We start from the raw sequence: 22,183 nt of genomic DNA on the forward strand, positions 1-22,183 counted from the left end.
AACTGGAGAAATAATGAGTCAACATATCCTAAACAATTCTAAACCTTTATTTTTCTAACAAGAGTGAAAAGAAACAAAAGGCAACAGTAAAATGAAAAGTTTATACATAAACTCACGACAACTGTGTGTCCTCAATATCAATAATAATAATAATAATAATAATAATAATATAATTTGAACCCAGAAAACAAAATAATTTGTGACAAAGTGAGTTACAGTGAAGTTACCTTAATCTGCAAAGAGAGAGAGAGAGAACGAGGGAGGAAGAAAAACAGGTCAAATCTAAAGGAATGAAACACGGAGTCAAGAGGATAAGAGCTTTTAAAAAAAAAAGAAAAAAAGAAAAAAAGAAAAAAGAAAAAGAAAACGCATCGATTGGAGGAAAGGGAGGAGAAAGACAAAACCAAGAGGTACAGTTATCCATTTTGGGAAAGTAGCACCAAAAACATTAATGCCTGCTTTTAACACTTCCCAAAATGTACTCAGTTTATTCAAAATGCATATCCCCTCAAAACAGCATCAAACACAAGATTCAATACAACTAAAAAAATACAAGTGTAACCACGGTGCTGTTATCTACGGCCAGCTGTCGAAACTTTCTGCTGTACCTCGGCTTCAGGATCCATGCCCAAACAGAACTGTCTAAAGTAACCCATAGCTTATCCAACTTCAACCAGCGGGCTCAAGTGAAGTGAAACTGCAACTGCCGGTGCCGAGACAGGCTTCAGTTGAACTAGCATTTAATACAGTTGGGATAACATAGCATACTGACTGACCTCAGAGACAACTCTAGACCATAGACACTCCTATTACGGTAAGTCCCACATCGGTCCAACACAGTCTTAATATGTTCACAGGGAAAATGGGTCCAAGGGAGGTGGAGAATAAAGTATGGGTGCGGCAGCGAGTCTGGAAAAAGATGATGGATGAAAATACGTCTGAGTTAAGGATGAGACAGTGGAGTGTAGAAGAAGAGTCATCACTCTTTTAGTGTCTGAATGCATCAATGAGGGATGAGAATGGAGGTAGGGTACAGGGGGGGAGGGGGATGTCCTGCATCTTTCTATAGCTTGACACTGTTTTCTGGCACAGAATGCTCTGTCCCTCAATTCCTCCGACTAATCCATTTCAACAGAGCTCCAGCGTTGACTATATCACAAAATCTGTCAAAAGAGAAACAGAATACTTCATGTTGAATAAATTCAAAAGATTAAAGTTATTTCCAGAAAATGAAAAGATCACACTTCTCACCTCTGGATGGGTCTGGACAGGTAAGTGAGGGGAGGGGCTGTGGCTGAGGGGACAGGTTTTCTTTGACTCTGAGGCGTCCAGTGACCTTTCACCTGCCCCTTCCCCACTCCCACCTCTGTGGCTCTTTCTCTTCCTTTTGGAGTCCTTGGCTCGGCCACGGCTGGTTCGTCTCTGCTCTTCAAGCTCAATCTGAGAGAGACAGAGAGAGGACCAGGACATGAGAGAAGCAGCTGAGGTAAACAAAACTTAGTATACCAATAAACAGCAACTAATATCTTCTTCAGAAACCTGATGTAAGTACAAGCAGTTAGCATTTCAGTTACTCTTGAAATGATAGAAAAGCATTTGGGATACTAAAACCCAGTATGACATTAACAATAACGTAATCTATGCGTATTTGTGAGAATCTCACTATAATATATAAAACATATATAATATGGAATAGTTAACTTTTTTTCTTTTTTTTTTTAACAAAATCAATAGCATATATGCCCCTTACATATGAGGCTACAGTCGTGTTGTATCGTCTTTGTTTATTCAGTACAAAATGGGTCAAAACAAGTAGTGGTTCCACAGGATTTGCTGGTTGTAGCTCCATATCTTCCACACAAACATGAGTATATCATTAAGAAAGAGAATACGCTTATTTCCCAAAATGTCAAACTCTTCCATTAAGGACTCTCCACAGACATTGGAAGGTTATGTCGGATTGATCAATTATATAATAAACCTGCTATTCAGCATATGACTTATTCAGTATGTCAAGTATATGGCAGTGTAATGTGTAGTGTATAAAATGTAAGTGTAAGTGTGTTTTGTTGTATATAAGTGCATTGATGTGTTAATTTTTAGGGTTTGCTTTCAGTGATATATTTTTTTTTTAAGATTCCACTGTTCAAATTAATGTTAAATGTTTTATGTTTATCTTTGAATACATCGACACCATGTTGGAAGAAAGTGTCTTAGCTTAAACATGGTGGTTTTGGATTCTGGAGTTTCTTTTCCTGACCTGAATGAGTGTGTGTAGAGTTTCTCTGGGTGGAACAGAGGAAGCTTGGAGGACTCTGTGGATGATGTGTGTCTGGTCCAAGGACACCTCCAGCAGGTCTCCTTCCAGCTGTAGCTCCTCCAGCCGGACCGTGGTGGCTGGGGAAATCTCCACTACATGACCTTTTAGCACAGGCAGCAGGGGCAGCAGAGACCCCACACCTGAAAATTGTGACAGAGAAAACGCTGTCAGGACTGGTGTCTGCGATACACAGTGCATTATATCATCCATTATTTATGGTTATTTTGAGATTAACACACTGTTTTACCTGTAACATTTGACTTCTTGCTGATGCCATTTTCACATCCAGCCTGTGGGCAAACAAGCATTGTATAAAACAAACAGGTGGATACAGTATGATAAAGAAAGTCTGAAGTAGTAATTATTAAATTATCAGTGCAGCTGACAGAACATGTGGTTGAACAGTCAGTTTAAACAGTTTGCCGTTTGTGGTCTATATCTAGTTTCACATTAAAATAAAGAGGAAGAAGAAACGGGTGTTAACCTGAGTGCCGTTGCTTTCCTTGGAGTTCTTCTTAGGTGAATTCTCCTCGGTCAGATCAATGACTCCATCCTCTCCTTCCCCTCCCTCGGAGTCTGACAAAACTATCACAGAGCCCCCTTCGGTCTCCTTTTCCATGTCTTCTTCTTTCTCTGCTTCACAATGGAGAGTCTCTTTGAGTTCCTGCAGCTTCTGAAGAGTCTGCTGCAGCTCCGACGTCTCGAGCGCCTCTTTGGCTCGGCCCTGCCAGGTGATGGCCCTCTCTGTGAGACACTGCAGCGCCTCTCCTTCAGGCAGACGTACTGGCAGCCTCTGCAGGGCTACAAGTAATGCCAGGATAGTCTCCAGGCGTGGGCGTCGTGAACGCTGGCATCGCGGACACAAGAAGCGCGAGTCCCAGTCCCACCAGCAGAGAGGGTTAACTGGTGGTCCAGACGAGGGGAGCAGGGAGGGGAAGGGAACACAGCCACCATGGAACCAGTCCTTACACAGATGGCAGCGGAGCTGAGGGGCACGAGGCTGCCCAGCGCACACACACACTGACTGAGGAGGGGTGGTGCAGGTGTGGTTACTGTTACCGTTCTCTTTTACAGAGTTCTCTGAGTGGCTGGATGTGTCTGTCTCCATGGTGTCGTCCCACCTCCCGTTCTCCTTGTCCTCCTTGTAACTCGCAGCATTACGTCCAGATTTACACATGTTCAATTTCTGTAACCTCAGTAGTGCCTCCTTCTCCTGGTGCTCTCCTTCTTTGAACGCCATAACCTAAAGTAAAAGCACGGAAAAAAGGTTCACTCAATAATAATAAAATGTACACATCAATAAAAAAAAAACAACTAAATCTTAGACACGCTCAGTAAACTCACAATAGCTGCAGGGTCCCTCAGGTCCTGAGCAGAAAGGCCCAGAGTGTTGGTATCAGAATCATCTAACGGATCATCCAACAGCTCCGTCCCATCTCGCCTCTCTCTCCTTTTAGCACACGGACATAAAACCTGCAAGAGCAACACTGGAGTTAAATTTGTGCTCTTATGAGGGTTGCCTTACCAAGTGGAATGCTGTACTGATTCACATACACATGACTTAAATTGTTGTTAAATGTTGACAGAAATTCAATCTATTTAAGCTTCATTTTATTTCCCATGTCCTCCAAGTTGCACACCTCTAGCAGACTGTGCTGACTGCTCTTCTTCAGGAAGGTCTTGCTGGCCTTATCCCTCCAGGAGTGAGCGCTGGCCACCTGCAGTTCCAGCTGCCTCAGCTCCTCCATGAAGACTGGCAAGTCCCTTCCAATAGCCACCAGGCCCTCCAGGTCATCCAGACACGGGTAATGCTCCCCATTCTACATCAAAACAGTGAATAATAATATAACAATATGAGGTACAGTATATTCTACAGTTCAAGGTATTTCAGTTTAATTACAAGTCAAACCATCACAGAGGGGGAAGGATAACAATGGGCCAATCTAAAAGACACAGATTCTTTTTTTTTTTTTTTACCTGTATTTCCTCCAAGTCTGTTACCCAGGCTCGTGCCCGTGTGAGACAACCCTGTAAAGCCAGGATGTTGGGAAGCTTGACTGGGATAAGCTGGGCCTCATTTACTATTGCCTCGAGGGTGGAGAGAGGGTGCTTTTGCCTGGAAGAACAAACCCATGACAAAGAAACGAGTTTGAAAAACATCTTTGAAACAGGACAGTCTGGTTGTGAAATGATAAAGACCCTTGCCGCAAATTTATAGTGTGACTCTCTTTTACCTTTGTTCTAGGCAGATCTGTGCTTTCTCTTCCCAACGTTCTGCAATTGTGAGCAGCTCCTGAAGCTCTGCCATGGCCGTCTCTACGGACACACTCTGGGGCACGTTGCAGCCTGCCTCCATCAGGTTCCTCAACACATCCAACGTCACCTCCTGCCTCTCTCCTCCTTCTGTTCCCAGGGTGCGCCTCACGTCTGCCAGCCAGTGGCCCTGCTCCTTTAGGCCCTGAAGTAAACTACACTCTGGCACCACGACAGGCAGCTTGCCCCCCTGCTCCAATAGTGTCTGCAATTGCTCCGGTGGTGGAGAGTCCCTCCTCCAGTCCCTGTCATTGACCAGCTCTTTAGCCTGGCTCTGGAAATCCTCCACTGTTCGCAGAACCGCCTTAAAAATCACAAGGCACAGAAGTAAACCTTAACTGCACTAAATAAATATTCAACTTAAAAGCTCAGAATATTCTAACATGAACATATTTTGTAACTATAAACAATTACAAATCTCAGCTTTACAGGCATAAAATCTGAAAATACAATCTAGTTTGATGAGTGTGACAAATTCTCACCTGCACTTCCTCCAGCTGGTTCATCACACATGGCAGGTTTTGCATCATCTCTACCATGGATTTCAGCTCTGCCAAAGTCATCTTACTTTCACTGAAAGACAGCAGTATGTAAGTGCATGTAACTGAACAGACAGTGGAAACATTAACTTTGTGCTCATCACCCTACCTTGTCTTTGCGTTGTTGAGGAGTTCAGTACTTGTCTTTTGGCAGTGCTCTATGTCTTTAAGAACAGTGTTGAGTTTGCGGAGAAGTTCGTTGTCTGGAAACTTTTTTTCAGCTGCTTCCATCTTCAGCATCTCCAGGTCATCAATTCCTGCAATTCAAGAACCATTTGGTCTTGCCATGTTTTTTGTTTTTTTGAAATTGCAGCTTTATGTTGAAACAATGCTTAAGGGATTTCCCACCTATCTTGTTTCCCTCTTCTTGCTCAAGTGCCTCTTTTACTCTGTTGGCCCAGGAATCAAAAGACTCAGACCGAACCTTTAGTCGGTGTAGCATGGCTAACAACTCATCCAGGGTATATCTGTACCTGTGAAAAAACAGGTTCACAAGAAAGATTAACATAGATTCAATTAGACAGATAATAACACTCTGGTATATTATGGCCAGTCATACTCATGCCACAGCATGCACACACATTATCTACATAAGAGGTGAATACCTGAGGTAGAGTTTTTCAGTGGGGCAGTTGCACAGATCCTGAGTGTGATAGAGACACACCAGACGCTCGGGGCAGTTCGAGCAGGCCAGAGCAGAAAGGAAGCACGTGGTCTTGCATTTATCACACTGCCTTTCATCATCAGGCAACAGCTCGAATGCCTCACGCTCCGCTTCAGTAATGCCCTGCAGGCACAACACATTTATTATTAAATATGTATATTATCATTATCATTACTTTATTTAACAACAGAGTTTTTCCATATTTTCATAAGAATGCTACAATACCAGACAAATTTGACATGGGACCAAACTGAACTATTATTCGCTTACACAGATAAAATTAACAAATGGAAAAACATCAATCAAGTTTCAGTAAGATCTATTTATGTCTTACCCTTTCCATCAGACCCTTCCGCAGCTTCCTCTCCTCCTGAACAATAATGAACATTTCACGATGTGTAGCTGCAGCCAGGTTAAGATCAAGTTTCTCTGGGCTGGCAGCCATTTTACAGGTGAGCTCCTCGTGGGAGAATACACAATACCTCCTTAGACGTCGGTAATGCTCAATACAGGAACGGCCAGCAGGCAGCTAGGAGGGAGAGAGAGAGGGATGATCTTGATCATGCTGTCCTGTGAATGATGTGAAATGATAGCTTGAGACGGAGTGTAAACAGACATACCCAATCTGCAGTGCAGAAGTTGACAGCTTCAGCAAAGTTATATCCCTGATTGAAGCCGCTGTGGTAGGCTCTGGGGAAGGTGATGACAAACTCACCAGCACACTGGTTGGTGCGTACAACCTGCCAATAAGAAACAGAGATGAGAAGACTTTCTAACAAACCATATTTCTGCTGTGTGCTTGTGTGTTTCTGTGAGACGGACCGGGACACCGTGAGCCATCAGGATGTTGGGGTTCATGATGGTGACTAGCTGGTGCAGGAGGTCGGGCTGAAACTCAAACAGCTCTGGCGTCAGCTTCTTCATCACCTCCTCAAGTCGCTCAGCTGCCACAGAGGGAACTCCATACCATGTCTTGGGTTCACCCCTGAAGATGATCGATACATGGGAGGTGAAGAACACAGAGAAAAGGCTACATTATCTATCTTAAAATACTGTTTCACTTAACCATTATATTCTCTACATTAAAAACTGAAATCATTTTAGCCTGCTACATTCAACGCCAACGCAGACACATAACAAGCATTGTGTACCAGTGCAAGTAGTTGATGGAGTAGCTCCAGTGATCCTCAATGTGCCAGCAGAAAGCCGAGAACACCATGCCTACGTAAAGCCATGGCACCTTCATCCCAGAGATGTCTCCATTAATATGGCACAGGAGTGACTGCTCCAGCACAGGCATCACATTCAAGTTCCAGCCACAGCGAGCATATTCCTGACAAAATAGGAAAGAGGGTGAGCTAAAAATGACCACTGGACTATGATTATGAGCATATAACAGGTACCATCTCAACTGAGTATCTTATTTATGCACATTCTCGATACATTAAAACAAAAACCATCATTTTTTGATGAAATGTTTTACTCTACACATGAAACAAGAGTTATGCTTTTATGGCCTAAGCTCATTTTTAGGGCTTCGGGTTTGTTTAGATTTATTGATTCTGACTCCAATCTTGCTGATTGACTGATTACTGATTCCTGATTCCTATCCTTCACATATTATTTGAAACCAAACTATGTTGAAAAGAAAACTTGTGCTGTGCTTGTACTGGTTTCAGTTTCTCAAAGGAGACACTGAGGATTTGAAGCTTTTTTGTTAAACATCATAGTGAGCTTAATATATTTCTGTTTTGGACTGAAAATTAAACAAAACTAGATGAATATATCACCTAAAGCTGCAAGAAATTGTTAAGAGCATTATTCACTATTTTTAGACATTTCAGAGACAAAATGGTTGATCAATCAATTGAAAAAATAATTGACTGATTGATTGATAATGCAAGTAATTGTTTGTTGCCACGCAAAGCAGACCCCAGAATTAGGCTGCTATAAAAAATCATTTGTCTTACATTTTTAAGAGACATTGCGATTCTTTTGATGTTCACCGTACCACCTCAATCAAGCACTGACTAATCAGCATTAACTACCAGACAATGATGTTACACATAGACTCACTATTCTCTCATCCTCTTTTAGTACTCTAATAAAAATTGTGTGGTAAAGTCATTGTGTCATTAAGTCAGTGTAGTAAATCATGAAGCCACATTATAATACTGTATTTAAAATTTACTTGTGGAATTAAACTCTTTCCGTGAGTAGCACATAATCTAAAGCACCTCGCTCTATCCAGCACTGTGATTCAAGCATTTTTGTATTTGATAAAAACTGTTGAGGTTACAACAGAAAACAACAATGCACATACCTCCTCTTCCTTTGTGAGCTTCCTCTTGCCATTGTTCATTGGGAAGCCACTGCCAAACTCTTTGGAGTGTATGTCCGCTCCGTACTCCACAGTCACGTCTTCCTCAATACTACTGACTAACCTCCAGAACTCTCTCTCCACAAGCTCAGTGGGAACCATCTACAAGGACAAAAACACACAAGCTACAGATTAGTCTTTCATTATATCACCAGTAAGGGCCGAGCCATGCTTCGTAATGAATAGGTGTGCTTACATGAACAGGCATGTTGAAGTAATCTGCTTTAAAGGCGTCAGCCATTTCCCCAAAACTCTGCAGAGTGTACTCTCGTGTCGCTTGTTCAAAGCCAAACGCTTCTGCCGGCTTCTTGCATTCCTTAAAATGAAAAAATCAAAACAGGAAGACGTGTGGTGGGTTAGGAGAAACCTAAGAAAGCACGTCGCGAATGTTACAGACACAACAAATGCTTTTAAACATTCTTACTTACCTCTGCCACACACTTAGGACATCGCCAGTTGCCTTTGGGAGGATCAGTGAGTGGGGGTAGTAGACAGTAAGTGTGGTAGTTGTCATCACAGCCATCACACAGCAAGAGTTTCTCATCATCATCTCCCCGACCACACATTCGACACACAAAAGAATCCACCTTTAAAACAGTGACAAGTAGAAAGCATTGGTTCTGGAGGGTGAAGCCAGATGAGCGATGGTGAAGCACTGCTAACCCGCTCTAGCACAGATACAATTCAAAGGCTTATATTTGTGGGGAAGTCACTATCATGGACAAAAGCACTGAAATCACTTTAGGCAGGATTGGATAACAGTCTGTTTCAAAAGATGTTGTTGCCCAACTTTCTCAAATTTCTTTCATTTTCTCCTCAACTTTGTTATGTTGAACTCAACTGACTGCAACTTTGGTGCATCCTTTGGTCTACTTACACATTGCGGATTGTTGAGGTTGCGTCGAAGCCTCATCGTCATTTTGGTACAAGGTCTATTTGTATCATCTTCTTCCTCGTCGTTGTCTTTCGCATCCTCTTCCTCTGGTTCTTCTTTCTTCACTTCTGTCTTAATTGTGACGCTCGGGGGAGGCATTTGTGGACTAGATGTGCCCCCTTCACTCTGCTTCTCTTGAGGCTCCAGTGGCTCTGCTTTGACTGAGGTATCACCAGGAGCAGCTGACACATTGTCTTTGATGGTAACAGTCTGAGGCAGCTCATCTGAAAAGGAGAGCATGGAGTGTTCAGAATCAAAGGTCGTTATCACAGACAGTAAAATCTTTACAGTGCAGGGCTCCAAGATGACTGGACAGTTTTATCTAAACCAAAAACAAGTTCTCAGAGGACATGCTTTATTCTCAACTTACTGCTTGAGCTGCATCAAATGAATTGTTGTGGTGCAATGTTGCTTCTGAATTTCGAGGTTCCTCGATGCTACAATAGCCAGATGTTAAAAGCCCTTTAACTGTATGTGTCATTGGTTAAATGATGCACTTACCCTTCTTCCTGATGCCTTTATCCCTCGCCACCAGTCCAAGTCCCATCATCTTAGGCCCGGCACCATAGATCTGCAGCTTCTTCAGCTCTGGGTTCTTCTCTATGTCTTCCTCTGTCGGTTCAGGCTGGATAAAAGTACATTTTCATCATTAAGGGGTGGTGGGACTACAGCTACTCTCAATAGCACACAGAGCAAAGCAAGGGTCTAGGCCAAATGCAGAACGAACAGCGTAGCAATGCATCACAAGAAGGGATTGTGCTAGGTTAGAGAGTAAGGAAAAGTTAGCCTACATCACAGTGAAAGTTTAAAGGTTAAGACCCACCACCATAACACACAATCACCAGCAGTTGCAACCATACAGTTAGTGTAAGGGGTTATTTAGATTTTATTGACAATGATTCAGTTAATTTAGGCTGTCATTTAACATAACTGACAAGGTATTTTGAAAATATTTTTTGGGGAAAAAAGTAAAATTAAGAAAAGTCTAAACATTACTATACACAAGCTGAACATCCACTGTTTTCTGAGTTATTTTACTCTAGTTAGATGTATTAACAGTAGATGAATCTATCAGTCTATAAGACCACTGAGCAGGGCTATAGTAGTAGTTGCTGTGTATAGATGTTTTGTTATCTGGGGCTTATGATCTTTGGTTTCCGTGAGTCAATTTTTTGTGCCCAGCATGTCATGCTGGCTGCTCTCATAACAAGCTTGTCTGCTGTGAGTTCCCCATAGAAAATCAAATTATATATTATTTGGTATCATTTTCTGTCATTTACAAAGGCAAGTGATGCTTATTTCCCATAGTATTTTTGCCGTGTAACAAGCAAACTTCATTCACCTCATTTTATACATGTAGTTTTATATACAAATGTGTGGACACATATACTTAAATGGGTGCGACAGCATGACGAATACCAAACAGGAACTGCTGTCTTGAACTCAGCTGACCTCCTTTGGTCTTTTCTTGATGTTGAAAATACTTAGATTTAGACAGCTCTGCCATTGCTGTATTCCTGCTTCTGGAAAGGCAAAGTTTAGGGGTGCATAATACCAATAATGCCATATTTTAGCCATATTAGACTGGCTAACATTCTTGTAGCATCATTCTTCCCTCTGTCCTCCCTCTGCTCATGACGTGAGATTTTCTGCTGGTGGAGAGAAAGAGAGACCCCGAACCCTAGCATCAGTCTACAACTAATTTTCATATACACTGCTTATTAGACTCGATCATTACATACAATTTAGGTTTGTTTTCAGCTCGTTCACAACAATTCGCTAAAATTGTCATAACGAGCTGTGTATGGCTGTGTAAAACAGCCAGTTGACCATAGGCAGCGCAGCTAATACATTTCTGCAAGTTTGTGTTCTGCTTGTTCAACAGGTGTTTGATAAATTATTTGTAGTGTTTCCATTCCCGGCAGATTTTGTTGCATTTATGATTGACAAGCATTATAGTCTTTGACTCAAGTAAAATGTAACATCAAATCAATTTCATTCTCTCCCCTGTGGCCTCTGCTCTGATCTCTGCTGTGTGTGCGCACATTTGAGGAGCTCAGCCACCCCCTTGTCTAAACAGTGATCAACAGAGAGCAGAAGAGAGAGAGGCAGAAATCACAACTCCAACTGCCATCTCTTGTCTGCAGTATGCTCCGCGTTAGCAGCCATATTTATCGGCTGGTATTCCATTATCAAAACAAAAATTGCATTTCTTACTTATCAAATAATATATCGGCCCCCGATATATCACTCATCGCTGCTTTTATTAAGAAATGTATTTTACGACACTTAGGCAACCAGTTACGTAGTTTAAGAACCACTGTTACTGTGAATGCTTTGACATTTTAGAGTTTGTTTCTTGCATTTCATTATTTTTGTGCAATTTTTAAATTTCAGTTTCACTTTTATCTTTTGAAGCTTGGGCACAGTTTTGGGCACTAGTTCCAGTCAGCCATATGATTGCAAACATCGGCAATGTAGACAGAAACACAGGTCTTAACATCACTTTCAGTGAACAGTCAATAGAACTACAAAGCACATAAAAGCAGAACAACATTCATGATTTTGATATATTAAGGACAGGTTGCTTCTCAGAACCTAAACCTCTCTAAACATCCATTTAAGGCGCTTTCACGCTGGAACTTCAGTCGTGCTCTGGTAGAAGTTCTTATGATAATTTTACCATGTGAACACTTTTTCCCACTCAGATGTACACCAAGAAACCCAAAGCCACTTTAGTCAGAACACAACCTGTATACACACAGCAAGAAAGTTCTTGCATGTCAAGACAACATAATAAGTGCCATTCATAGCACAACGCCAGGACACATACAATGCCATAAAAGATGCCATTTAAGATTCTTTTCCAAGGAGGGATGTTAGTTTTTGACTTCACCACTTGTCTGCGGTCACACCTTCAGTCATACAGACATAACTCTAGCCAGCCACACACTATTCTACATTTTCTGCGCACATTAAAAAGGTGCATTTTTCTGGCACCCAAACTTTGTTGACTAAGGGACTATGCATGTAGGATGGGGACATGAAAGCAGTTGACAACAAAGGAGATCACTAGGATGTGACAGTGGGGGGCAATCAACCTTGGGTTTGGCCTCAAACAAGCAAAACTAGAGAGACTTTGAGGCCAACCACAATTACATGTTCAAAAAAAGGTAATACTCCAGTGCTTTTACCGCCTGTCATCAGACTATAGTGCTCTGTAAGCAAAAGCCTATTAATTAAACCTGCTAAAGTCTTCTGTGTGAGTGCACCCAAAAGAGAACGCATGCAGCTACACTCTTTACTGCTGTAGTGAGACAGCAAGGCAAAACAGCAGAAGTGCAAAGGCACACACACAGCCCAGCAAGTCAAGTACAACCACAGAGAAAGAGCGTGAGTGAAAGAGAGAAAGCTAAAGAACACATCAGCCAAGCAACTGGACTACAAAAATATTAAACAATTTGGGATAAAGTGAAAGCTTATTCAAGAGTCTACAGTGAGCTGTGCCCTTAACATAACTGTAATGTTAGTTCTCAACAACCTTGGCACTGGGATCCAAATTTACTTGCATTCATAAATGCAATTTATTTTCTATCTGTAATATAATACCTACAACCACTATGACAAGGCCCCAAAAACACTTTTGTCCAACATGAGACTACATGCTGTCAATTTCTTTTTGTTCATGAAGAACATAAAAACAGAAGAGAATAGGCCAGAGAACTCTTCCTCTCTGTTCATTGTCTGGTCTAGAAATCTAAGTGCGCATATTATTACAATGCTGCAATTTTTATGGCAAAATGTCTGCAATAGTCATGTGACCCTATTATGGGTTGCCACCCCAAACACATCAGGGGCATGACTGCATGTTGATGAAAATGTTTTAGTGGTTAGTTAAAATAAAAAACATCTAGACAACTTCAGAAGGAGTGAGGTGGTCTAGGAAAAGAGGCAGGAAGAGAGCGGGGGCGGAAGGTGAGCTCATATGCTCAAGAGGCAGTACCGCAGAGATGAGTTGAGAGCCAGTGGTGAGAGGATGGGGGGCCAGATCCTCTGGACCCTGCAAGGGGAGACAATAACAGCAACAATAAACTAAGACAAGAGGAAAAGGGAGATGAGAAAGGAAGGGAGAGAGTCTGGAGAAGACAGAGCCAGTAGTTGTAGGAAAAATATCAATGGGACACATTATGAGAAAGGGGTCACATCTGATGTAGGGTATATTAAGTCCAATAGGACATTTTGTGGATCTGGATAATAAACTTTCAAATTCTCTAGATATTACTGGTAAAAAAAAATATGTCAAGTAATTTTTGTATTTCTGGAATACCTAGTGATGCTTTGCATCATTCAAGATTAGTTTGTTTACACTGCAGTCAGATAGACCAATATGTTGCCAGAAATGTATTGATACATTTAAATGTTTTCTAATGTAAGCTGAAATATTTAAGATACATTAAATTCTATTTGGGAGAAAAATTACTGTTCTAATCTTGATCCTGATGCTGCATGTCGCCACCAACAACTGATGCGTGATTCTGATGTAGCACCAACATGGTTCATTTGAAATGGGGCAGCTTTGGAACCAAAGAGAAATGAGGCTGAAAAGGTGTTTTTGCTTATGGGAATTCAAGGTTTGCTGACCAGTTTTTGACATGCACGTTACCTGGCAACTGACATCAGCTTCTGAAATTGGATCATTGTGTAAGTTATGATAAATGGTTATTAAAGGGAACCACAACTGAAATTCCTAAAACTGTGCTCAACTCTTAATGAAGAAATTATAAAACCTCTGGATAATATCTGTTATAAACTATTTGAGCAATCAGAACAAAAAATGATCCAATCTAAAATACACTGGATTTCATACAGAAAGCCATTACAAATGTTTTGGTACAGTTATTGTGTCAATCACCTGTTGACATCTTGAGACACCCTTTTTTCAAAACATTTGCATCCAAGTTTTGTTCCTATCAATTCGGCATATAACTAAATATGCAGAACAAAAAGTGTATTCCAGCATAAGAAAGGAAAAAACTCAAATCCACTGGTGAGCATTACACACTCTGAGTATGATGAGTAGTTCATTAAAAACCTGGGGGGTTTGGGTAGATATGAATCAGCATTAGCTTGCATGTAACGAGCATGAGATAACAGAACGTAGGCTGGTCCAGACGTGGTGCTGGGTATTGGCAACATTAATGTTAAAAAAAGGTTTTATAAAACAACGTGGCTTATGAAATAAACAGTTGAGTGACTACTACAGAGATGGAATAAAGTAGAAGAAAGAAAGCAGAGAACAAAATAAGCCGTGGAGTACAGAGCAAAAACAGCAGAATTAAGCACAGCAGCATGGCACGATGGAGAAAAAAGCAAGCTGGGATGCGCTGTGAGTGCACTGTCACATTTGACCAACACTTCACTCTCACTCATGCACCATGGCACATGGACAAGCACTGAAAAACAGTTAACAAAACAGTATGGTACACTAGAAGATTGTCATCCAACACCTGTGAAGATTTTTGGCTTGAACTTTTGTTTGCCTATGATGATGGAAACTCTTGTCGCTATTCAGTTGGCTGATGAGCGGGCGAATGTTTAACTATTAAATGGTACCAAGACTTACAATGTTAACAAGCGTTATAAGAGACTGCCAGTCTTCGATGTTTGTGGTTCAGTCCACCAAATAGCAAGTATATATCTAATGTACAGATTAAAGTCCTGAAAAAAAGATTGTTTTCAATCACATCATGAAAACACATTGTAGTTTGCACATTAATTAGGCGAAATTCAGTTATATTAAAATGACACTGTGATTACATGTCTACATCTATCAAGACAACTAATACAGGTAATATCATCAGTAACAATGACCGTGATGTGTGATTTGATAAAGTCCTGTGGGGAAACCATCAGTGATAAAGCAATCATAGGAAAGGACAGCCTAAATACCTAGTGGTTAAATTCACACCATTAATAAAGTGACACTGCTGAAAGGAATTCCTCTAACAGATCAGTTGCATCAAACCAATGTGAATTTTGTGGTCTTGAAAAGTGGCTGAATTACACAAATATTTAATTTTTCAGAAATTAAAATCTTTTCTGGGCTTTGTTTTTGAGGTGGCAGGGTGCATTTGGAAATGTCATCAAAAAACCTATTTAAGTATGGTTCAGTACAGTGATACTGAGGTAAGCAAATTCACTGAATGGCGAGTAACAAGTAAGGATGGGTACTCTCACTCACATCAGGCTGGCAGCGGTTTGCTCTGCGCCCATAACTGCTCATTTTGGATGGCTGCACAGACTGTCGCAGGGGAATGGAATGGGGCTTGTACTCTTTATCCACATCCTCACCATCATAGTGCTTTGGCTTGCAATGCTAGAAATGACATAAAAAGACAGAGACATGTTACAGATAACCCACCAAAGAAAGATTAATTCATCATAGAGTGACAAGTCTTCTCTTCACAGCTCAACTCATTTTGAATGCTATATATTAACTGATGACCCTGGTAAAACAAAGGGGTGGGAAGGAATGTGTATAGATACCGGCAGGCTGGCACCAGACTGGAACATTTCAAAGGGGTAGACGATCCTCTCGTAGTGTGAGCGCAACAGAGAACCTATGTTCTTTCCTGGAGGGTAGCCAAGCCGCTGGGCCACACGAGCCCAGCGCCGTTCCTTACAGACCATCTCAAAACCTCCTTCATCTGTCACAATCTGAAACAAAACCAGTTTTTGACCATTTTAGCGAATCATAGAAAAGGAACAAAAAACTCTACTTACTTAAAAAATGTATTTTCTAGGTGAAAACAATTCAGTTCACACTCACCTTTGACAGGCTGAAAAGATCAAGGATGCGCCTTTCAATGTGTGGGATTTTCAAGGAGGATGCCTGGATCTCCCAAAACCTGGCGATGCGGTCCAAATAATTAAGCTTCACTCTGGTCTCCGCCTAAAATGAAATGCAAGAGGAACCATCAACATTACTATTGCAAGTTCCATGAGCAACTTAAATTGTCTGTCAAGAATGTACAATCTTAAGGGAAAAGAGATGAACTTACTTCCAGCTCATTAAGCCTTTGGATGCGGGGTGTGAAGCGGAAGCTATCCAGCTCCACTGAAAATGGTGGTTGCCAGTCCTATGTGGGAGACAAGACATACAATTAAACTTTTAAGCCTACATGCTAAAACAATGACTTGAGTCATTTCTACCTCAACACCAACCTCTATTATTCAGGAAGCTTACGAAAAAACAGCAAATGAACATGGACATGGTAAATTAATCAAGAGATTTAAAGAGTTGGTGAGCTTAGTTTAGGCTTAACCCTGGTTTAACTCCGGCTTTCAGGCTCTAGAACTCAGCTTTAACCAGGAAGGATAACCATGGTTGCCTACTAAAGAGCAAGTGAACTTCACAATGGCCCTTTCTCAAACCATTCCCTACTCACATCCACTCCGTTTGTGCAAACTTGAGGAGGGTCTGCCACATTAAGTGTATCCTGCACCAAATACCAAATAGGGTGTGGAAGTGGGTTATTCAACTATCCAACAGCAAGTCTACATAGATCGTGACTTAATGACCATATGTAGCGTGTGTGCTGTGTTCGTCATGAAACATGCTCTATTCAAATATTAGATCTGTGTCCCTCGCCATACAAAAATTTACTCGTAAGCTGCTTAAGCCAAGATAAACATTTAATATTGTCATAGAGACATTAGCATCTTAAAGGGTAACTTGTATTTAGCATCAAATATTCCCTTCTCTAGTCTAGAAAATGGTAGACGTGTTTGTTTGATTGTAAGATGTCATGTATTTACAGGGACTGTTGCAAAATCCAAGCAGCTTATACACATCTGAGTTAAAAATGAGAAGATGTTTACAAAAAAAATACCAAAGAAGTTTGGAACTAAATTTTATTTGGGAGTAACCATGGCTACGAAAAGTACCGCTAGTTTCTCCCTTCTCACCAATCAAATCTGAGGAAAGATTTGGATATAGAAAAACTGCTGCATTGTCAGTAATGTGACTGTACAACTATTTTATGTATGTGATCATGTTTATGTCCACTAAGCTCTAAAGATGCAGCAGTGATAAAACATGAATTTGCAAATTTACACCATTTGGAGTTTATCAAATATTATGATTATTTTGGTAAATATTGCTATCGTGTCACAATCATGTCATGAGTCACAATTTTAGTTGGAAAAGTCATATCTAAGCATTTTATTTTATATGTGAGGAATACGATTTGTAGGTCGCAGCATCTCTGTAGCAACTCAATGCTTAATTTCTAGTGTGTTATGATACATTTTACCTTTACCAAAAAATATTACAGTTCTTTGATCTCGATTTGGATATTGCACTTGGCCACATTGTAATTTCAATAATGTTTTGATTAATTGTTCAGCACTAATCCTCTCTATCCTCTGCTTCAAACAGCTTTACTTTTATTAAATGTTTTATTCTGGAGAGTAACTCTTGTGACAATGTATTGCTTAAATTGTCCTTCATACAGCTGTTGGTTAGGGTTGGAATTAGAACAGAGAACTTTTTATACTTGCTTATCTAGTTCATTTTTGTGTAAATATTCTACATATTCAACCCTGCTGAATCATTATTTTTGCCTTTGCAACAACACAAACATCTATGGGAATCATTCATTTGAGCTCATCTCATATTATACATGCTGCTCTTTCTTTGTTGATGTTGCAATTAAAATCATTTTTAAAATGACACTTTGTTCACATTCATAGCAGGACTTTTCTGTTAGACTGGTTATACAGGATTATCAGGGTCATGTTTAGTGTTGCCCCCATGATTGTTTTTCAAGATTGGCTGGGTCGTCTGAGAGGTGTACTGCTATTTGTTCAAGTACTGCAGCGCACCACTATTCCTATGGTGACAAGTTTACATACATTGGTCAAATAATGTATTATTTTGTTTATACAACTTTATAAACAGTTTCATGTTTAGAATATTACAAGCAAGCAGACAGCACAAGCTGTCCAAGTTTAACAGGCTGGATTTGTAAAGTGTCTTTGCAAGTGCAACACAGAAAGAGGCATCAGAAGAGTGAATGATGAACGAAAGGATGTTTTGCTGCCTTTTCATCTGGTTTTGTTGTACATACATAGTAGGCCGGCAGCTGGAGTGAATATCAATAGTTAATTCAAATCTATCTAACTGAATGATAGCTGGTTAAATCAATCTTCCTGTATTCTGTCCCTCTTGCTTCTGCCGGATGTCACCATGTGTCTCCAATTTATCTGGTGTTTCAAATTAAAGGCCCTCTGCAGAGTCTTGTAATTGTGACTTCATGAATTGCATGTGTATAAGGGAAACACTGATGCCAAACATAGCCTGACAAAGTATAACTAGGAAAAATAGAGATCTATGTGAATTATGTCACCAAAACAGACTCTCAGGTGATTGGTGAAACATCTTCAAGACTAAAACTGCAAAGCCATGTACCTTGGACTAAATACTTCCATATAAACACTTTAGACCCAGTGCATGCGCCACATTACACATAGAACACAGGGAACATGCCATGTCTTCAACATAATCCAAGCATAAGCAAATATTTACTGGTGGAGGTCGAATTTTGCAGATTCCAGACTTCTCTGCAATTGGACGTATCTTGGCGATGTAGCCCAGGGGATCTTGAAACTCCTCCCATGATGGCTCAAATACTGGACACTCCGGAGGAGGCACAAACTCTTCCCCTTCCATTGCCCTGATAACAGGAAGATCAACAATGCAAAACAAGTTAATGAACTCTAGCAGATTCATTAATCATACAGCATCTGAGAAAGCATATTATGTATGTCAATCTTGCTTTTATTTTGTAGAGAACAACCTAAAACCTTGCACAAAATTTAAAGTCAAATCTTTATAACTTAATGACCTCCACATACGGTCAGCCACTTAGGTGTAAAGCCAAAAGGTCGCAAAGAATGGATACTTCAGAAGTATGTTCACTGGCCAGCATATTGTCTTCAGAAATTACATTTACATAACAGATGCTTCTCAATAAAGGTTCCCAATGACAGCAAGCTAAAACAAATTACTTGTGGATACAAATTCAATCTTACAGAGGCAATGTAAAGTTCAATGATAAGTAAAATGGACCAGTGTATGAAAAAATAAAAAGTATGTAAAGTTACCGCATTTGTTTACTCTTGCCCAATATTTACTTCCTGTGCTATCATGACACTGTAAAACTGCCAGCTTTATATGTATAGCAGTTAGTTCCTCTATATGCTTCATGGCAATTCTGCCAAACAATCTAGGTAGTGGTCAATAACCAAAGATTTGGGGAATCTCAGAAAGTTTTTTTTTTTTTTTTTTGGTGGTGCTTGTTAAAACCCCCTCCCCCAACACCAGACACAACAAAACAAATGCCATGCTCTGGTGAATCAACAAGACCCAATGGGGAAAGGGGCAACAGTTTTAAGTGATCCTTTATCAACTGCAGTTCATAACAACAATCAAATGATTTTACTACAAAGATGATGGCAACATTTATGTAAGCACTTGAACAATAAGCACGGGTTTGAGTAATTTGTAGGTCTAAGAGTCATACAAAAATATTCTATGAATTTTGTCATGGGGCACTCCTTAGAAGAATCATAAAAATAAATTAAAAAAAAATCAAAAGAATTTGATGCTGGGACTTGGCTGGGCAAGTGTCCCATCTATCTGTTTCTTAATGGGCCTTCAGACAAACAATGGCGTGGAGGCCATGAACCCTGAGGTATAGAAGGCCATCAAGGCATCACTACTCGCAAGTGGGCTGGCCTAGATTAATTGGTAAATTTAGCGAGACACATGACAACAAATACACAATTATTCGATTGCAGAAGCGAAATAGTCGCGCCTGGATGTCAGTGTTGTTAAACATCATTCTATAATACAGATAACTGTTAGCTGACAACTGTTAGCTACTAGCTACTAAACTTGGGTGAACTGACGTTAAAACTAACCTTACCTCCCAGCGATAGCCATAACAAGAAAAATAAAGGAATAGAGAATGTCCCCAACTCAATTATTTAAAGCAGGGGTAGCTAGGTGTCAGTCATTTCTCCTCTTCGGCCAATGATGAAGTCTATTTGTTTCTATTGTTCATCTATCAGAGGCGATATCGCCGCTTGCAGCTAACGTTAGCATCGAGGCCTCCACTCTTTCTCAGCTCAGTCCCATCGCCTCCCACGGTTTTAGGTAACTAGCTAGCATTATTTAGCTAACGTTAACGTGATGGCTGAGAAAACTAAGACAACAATATAACCGCAGGCAAGCCAGCCTTCATACTCAAATCGACGCTAGCTAGCTAGTTTACGTTACTCTTATACATGTCTGTGCAACAAGAAATTCCAAATGCTGTTATTTGTTGACCCCTTTAAACTACAATGTCTCGTTGCATTCCCGTGACTGACCCGAAGACACCTCGATGTCCCGGGGTATGATAGGGCTGGTGTCCGCTCTCCTTCCTCTGTTGTTGTGATGACTGGTGGTTAGCTAATGTTGGCCAGCTGTGCTCGGTCCAGTTGGCTAGCTATCGCTGCTAGCAAAGTTGACCCTTTTCAGCCTCGGTTCTCCATATACTCCGTCCTGCCAGACGACACGGGTTCAAAACATGGATGGAGGAGGTTTGTTTAATAGCAAACGAGAGTCTCAAACTTTATCAGGTATGTCGTTATCAATCATTTTCCGACCAACATCATCACTCTCATCAGGCCATCCTATCTTTCTTGACGAGACGCCATCTTAGCTTTTTCTCACGACCGAAGCACAACCTCACATCTTCACACCACGTCCGTCACGTTTACTCCCTGAAAGTAGTACCCACGTACGCAAATCATAGTCATGCAATTACAAGCTGTGGTATAGCAGTACAGTTTTTAAAGCCAGCCCACAGTGAAGTAAGAATTGCAATCCTGCAACGGAAGCATACTCTTATTACAAGTAAATTACATCAAAATGTAATCAAATCAATCTGATTTGATTTTAAAAGTACATCGTGCCTATAAAAAGAAAACGTTCTCATGTGAACTGCCCCTTTTGTCGTGCCGGATCATTATCTTATTCTTCGGTTATTATTACAATCTAAGCAGAACTGGTCAAAGTGGCGTCAAATTGACTTTCTTTATATGTTGTTCAGATTTTATAACATTGTATAATTTATAAGATGCATGTGTTTTATGGAGCCACATTTGTCAAAGTGAAGTAAAAAGCACAATATTTCAATCTCCGAGGTATAAAGTAGCATACAATGGAACTACAGTGAACCTCAAAATTAGACAGCAGATTAAATTTGATATGATAACCACCACTGATTGAACCACATTTTCTATTAATGTTAAAAGAGTGGCACAAAATAGCAATTTAGGGCACACAGACTAATTGTCATGTTTGACATTGTTTTGTAATCACTCCAAATTTCAAAATAAGGCAGTGATGAGATCATGTGAAAAACTAATGAAATCATGTGAAATTACCATTGATATAGTTCATATTATCTGGTTACAGGGCCCCTTATAAACTTGGGGGCTGCTCTTGTAGTCTCCAACTCTCATTCCACGATACATATTCAGTGTATTGTCTTTCTATTTATCTAATAAGGATAACTAATGTTATGATGTTCCTTATTTTCAGCATTTTAATGACGGAAGCAGACTTCAATATCACATAAAAACTACACACACAGGCTACTTCACTGCAAGGACACTTTAATTTATCAGAAGCAATAAATATTCACATCTCAATTCTCTATTCTTTCAGTACACATAATACATACACAAAGAAAAAATTGAAATCATTTGTTTAAAATAATATCAATAAGTGCACTGACATATAAACTTTTTTAAGCTTTAATAATTTATATTATAGTAACTCATTCTCTCACCTTCAGTCTGAAATAATAAGAAAAGAAAAAGAAGTACATTTTTTGTTTTAGCCAACATCTATCCCGGTCCCTCTTTTATATGTACATACTTAGTGGCACTCACATGCACGCACCTGAATACAGTCTGG

The 22,183-nt window shown here is 40.3% G+C and overlaps 1 protein-coding gene across 3 annotated transcripts; it reads right to left on the reverse strand.

Moving 5' to 3' along the window:
* Nucleotides 1-26: 26 nt before the first annotated feature.
* On the reverse strand, nt 27-20,932 carry kdm5c (lysine demethylase 5C). Of its 3 annotated transcripts, none has more exons than XM_023405102.2 (29): nt 20,587-20,932; nt 18,740-18,887; nt 16,212-16,289; nt 15,980-16,102; nt 15,697-15,867; nt 15,392-15,526; nt 13,154-13,210; nt 9,652-9,775; nt 9,094-9,374; nt 8,645-8,803; nt 8,413-8,532; nt 8,160-8,318; nt 6,988-7,169; nt 6,659-6,821; nt 6,457-6,576; nt 6,171-6,365; nt 5,778-5,959; nt 5,521-5,645; nt 5,282-5,429; nt 5,116-5,206; nt 4,555-4,937; nt 4,298-4,436; nt 3,961-4,140; nt 3,665-3,793; nt 2,805-3,563; nt 2,568-2,610; nt 2,261-2,460; nt 1,252-1,440; nt 27-1,163 (listed from the first exon to the last, which is right to left on the reverse strand). In XM_023405102.2, the coding sequence occupies exons 2-29, from the start codon at nt 18,881-18,883 to the stop codon at nt 1,155-1,157; spliced, it is 4,788 nt and encodes a 1,595-aa protein (XP_023260870.1). In that variant the 5' UTR covers nt 18,884-18,887; nt 20,587-20,932; the 3' UTR covers nt 27-1,154. The 3 variants fall into 3 exon arrangements, with proteins under 3 accessions (XP_023260870.1, XP_087029791.1, XP_087029792.1); XM_087173665.1 differs by lacking the exon at nt 20,587-20,932 and adding an exon at nt 20,142-20,513; XM_087173666.1 differs by lacking the exons at nt 13,154-13,210; nt 20,587-20,932 and adding an exon at nt 20,142-20,512.
* Nucleotides 20,933-22,183: the final 1,251 nt, after the last annotated feature.

This window comes from Seriola lalandi, unplaced genomic scaffold (genome assembly GCF_002814215.2).
Source record: "Seriola lalandi dorsalis isolate HSWRI2012SDOR001 ecotype SW California unplaced genomic scaffold, Sedor1 jcf7180002054262, whole genome shotgun sequence".
Lineage (NCBI taxonomy): Eukaryota > Metazoa > Chordata > Actinopteri > Carangiformes > Carangidae > Seriola > Seriola lalandi.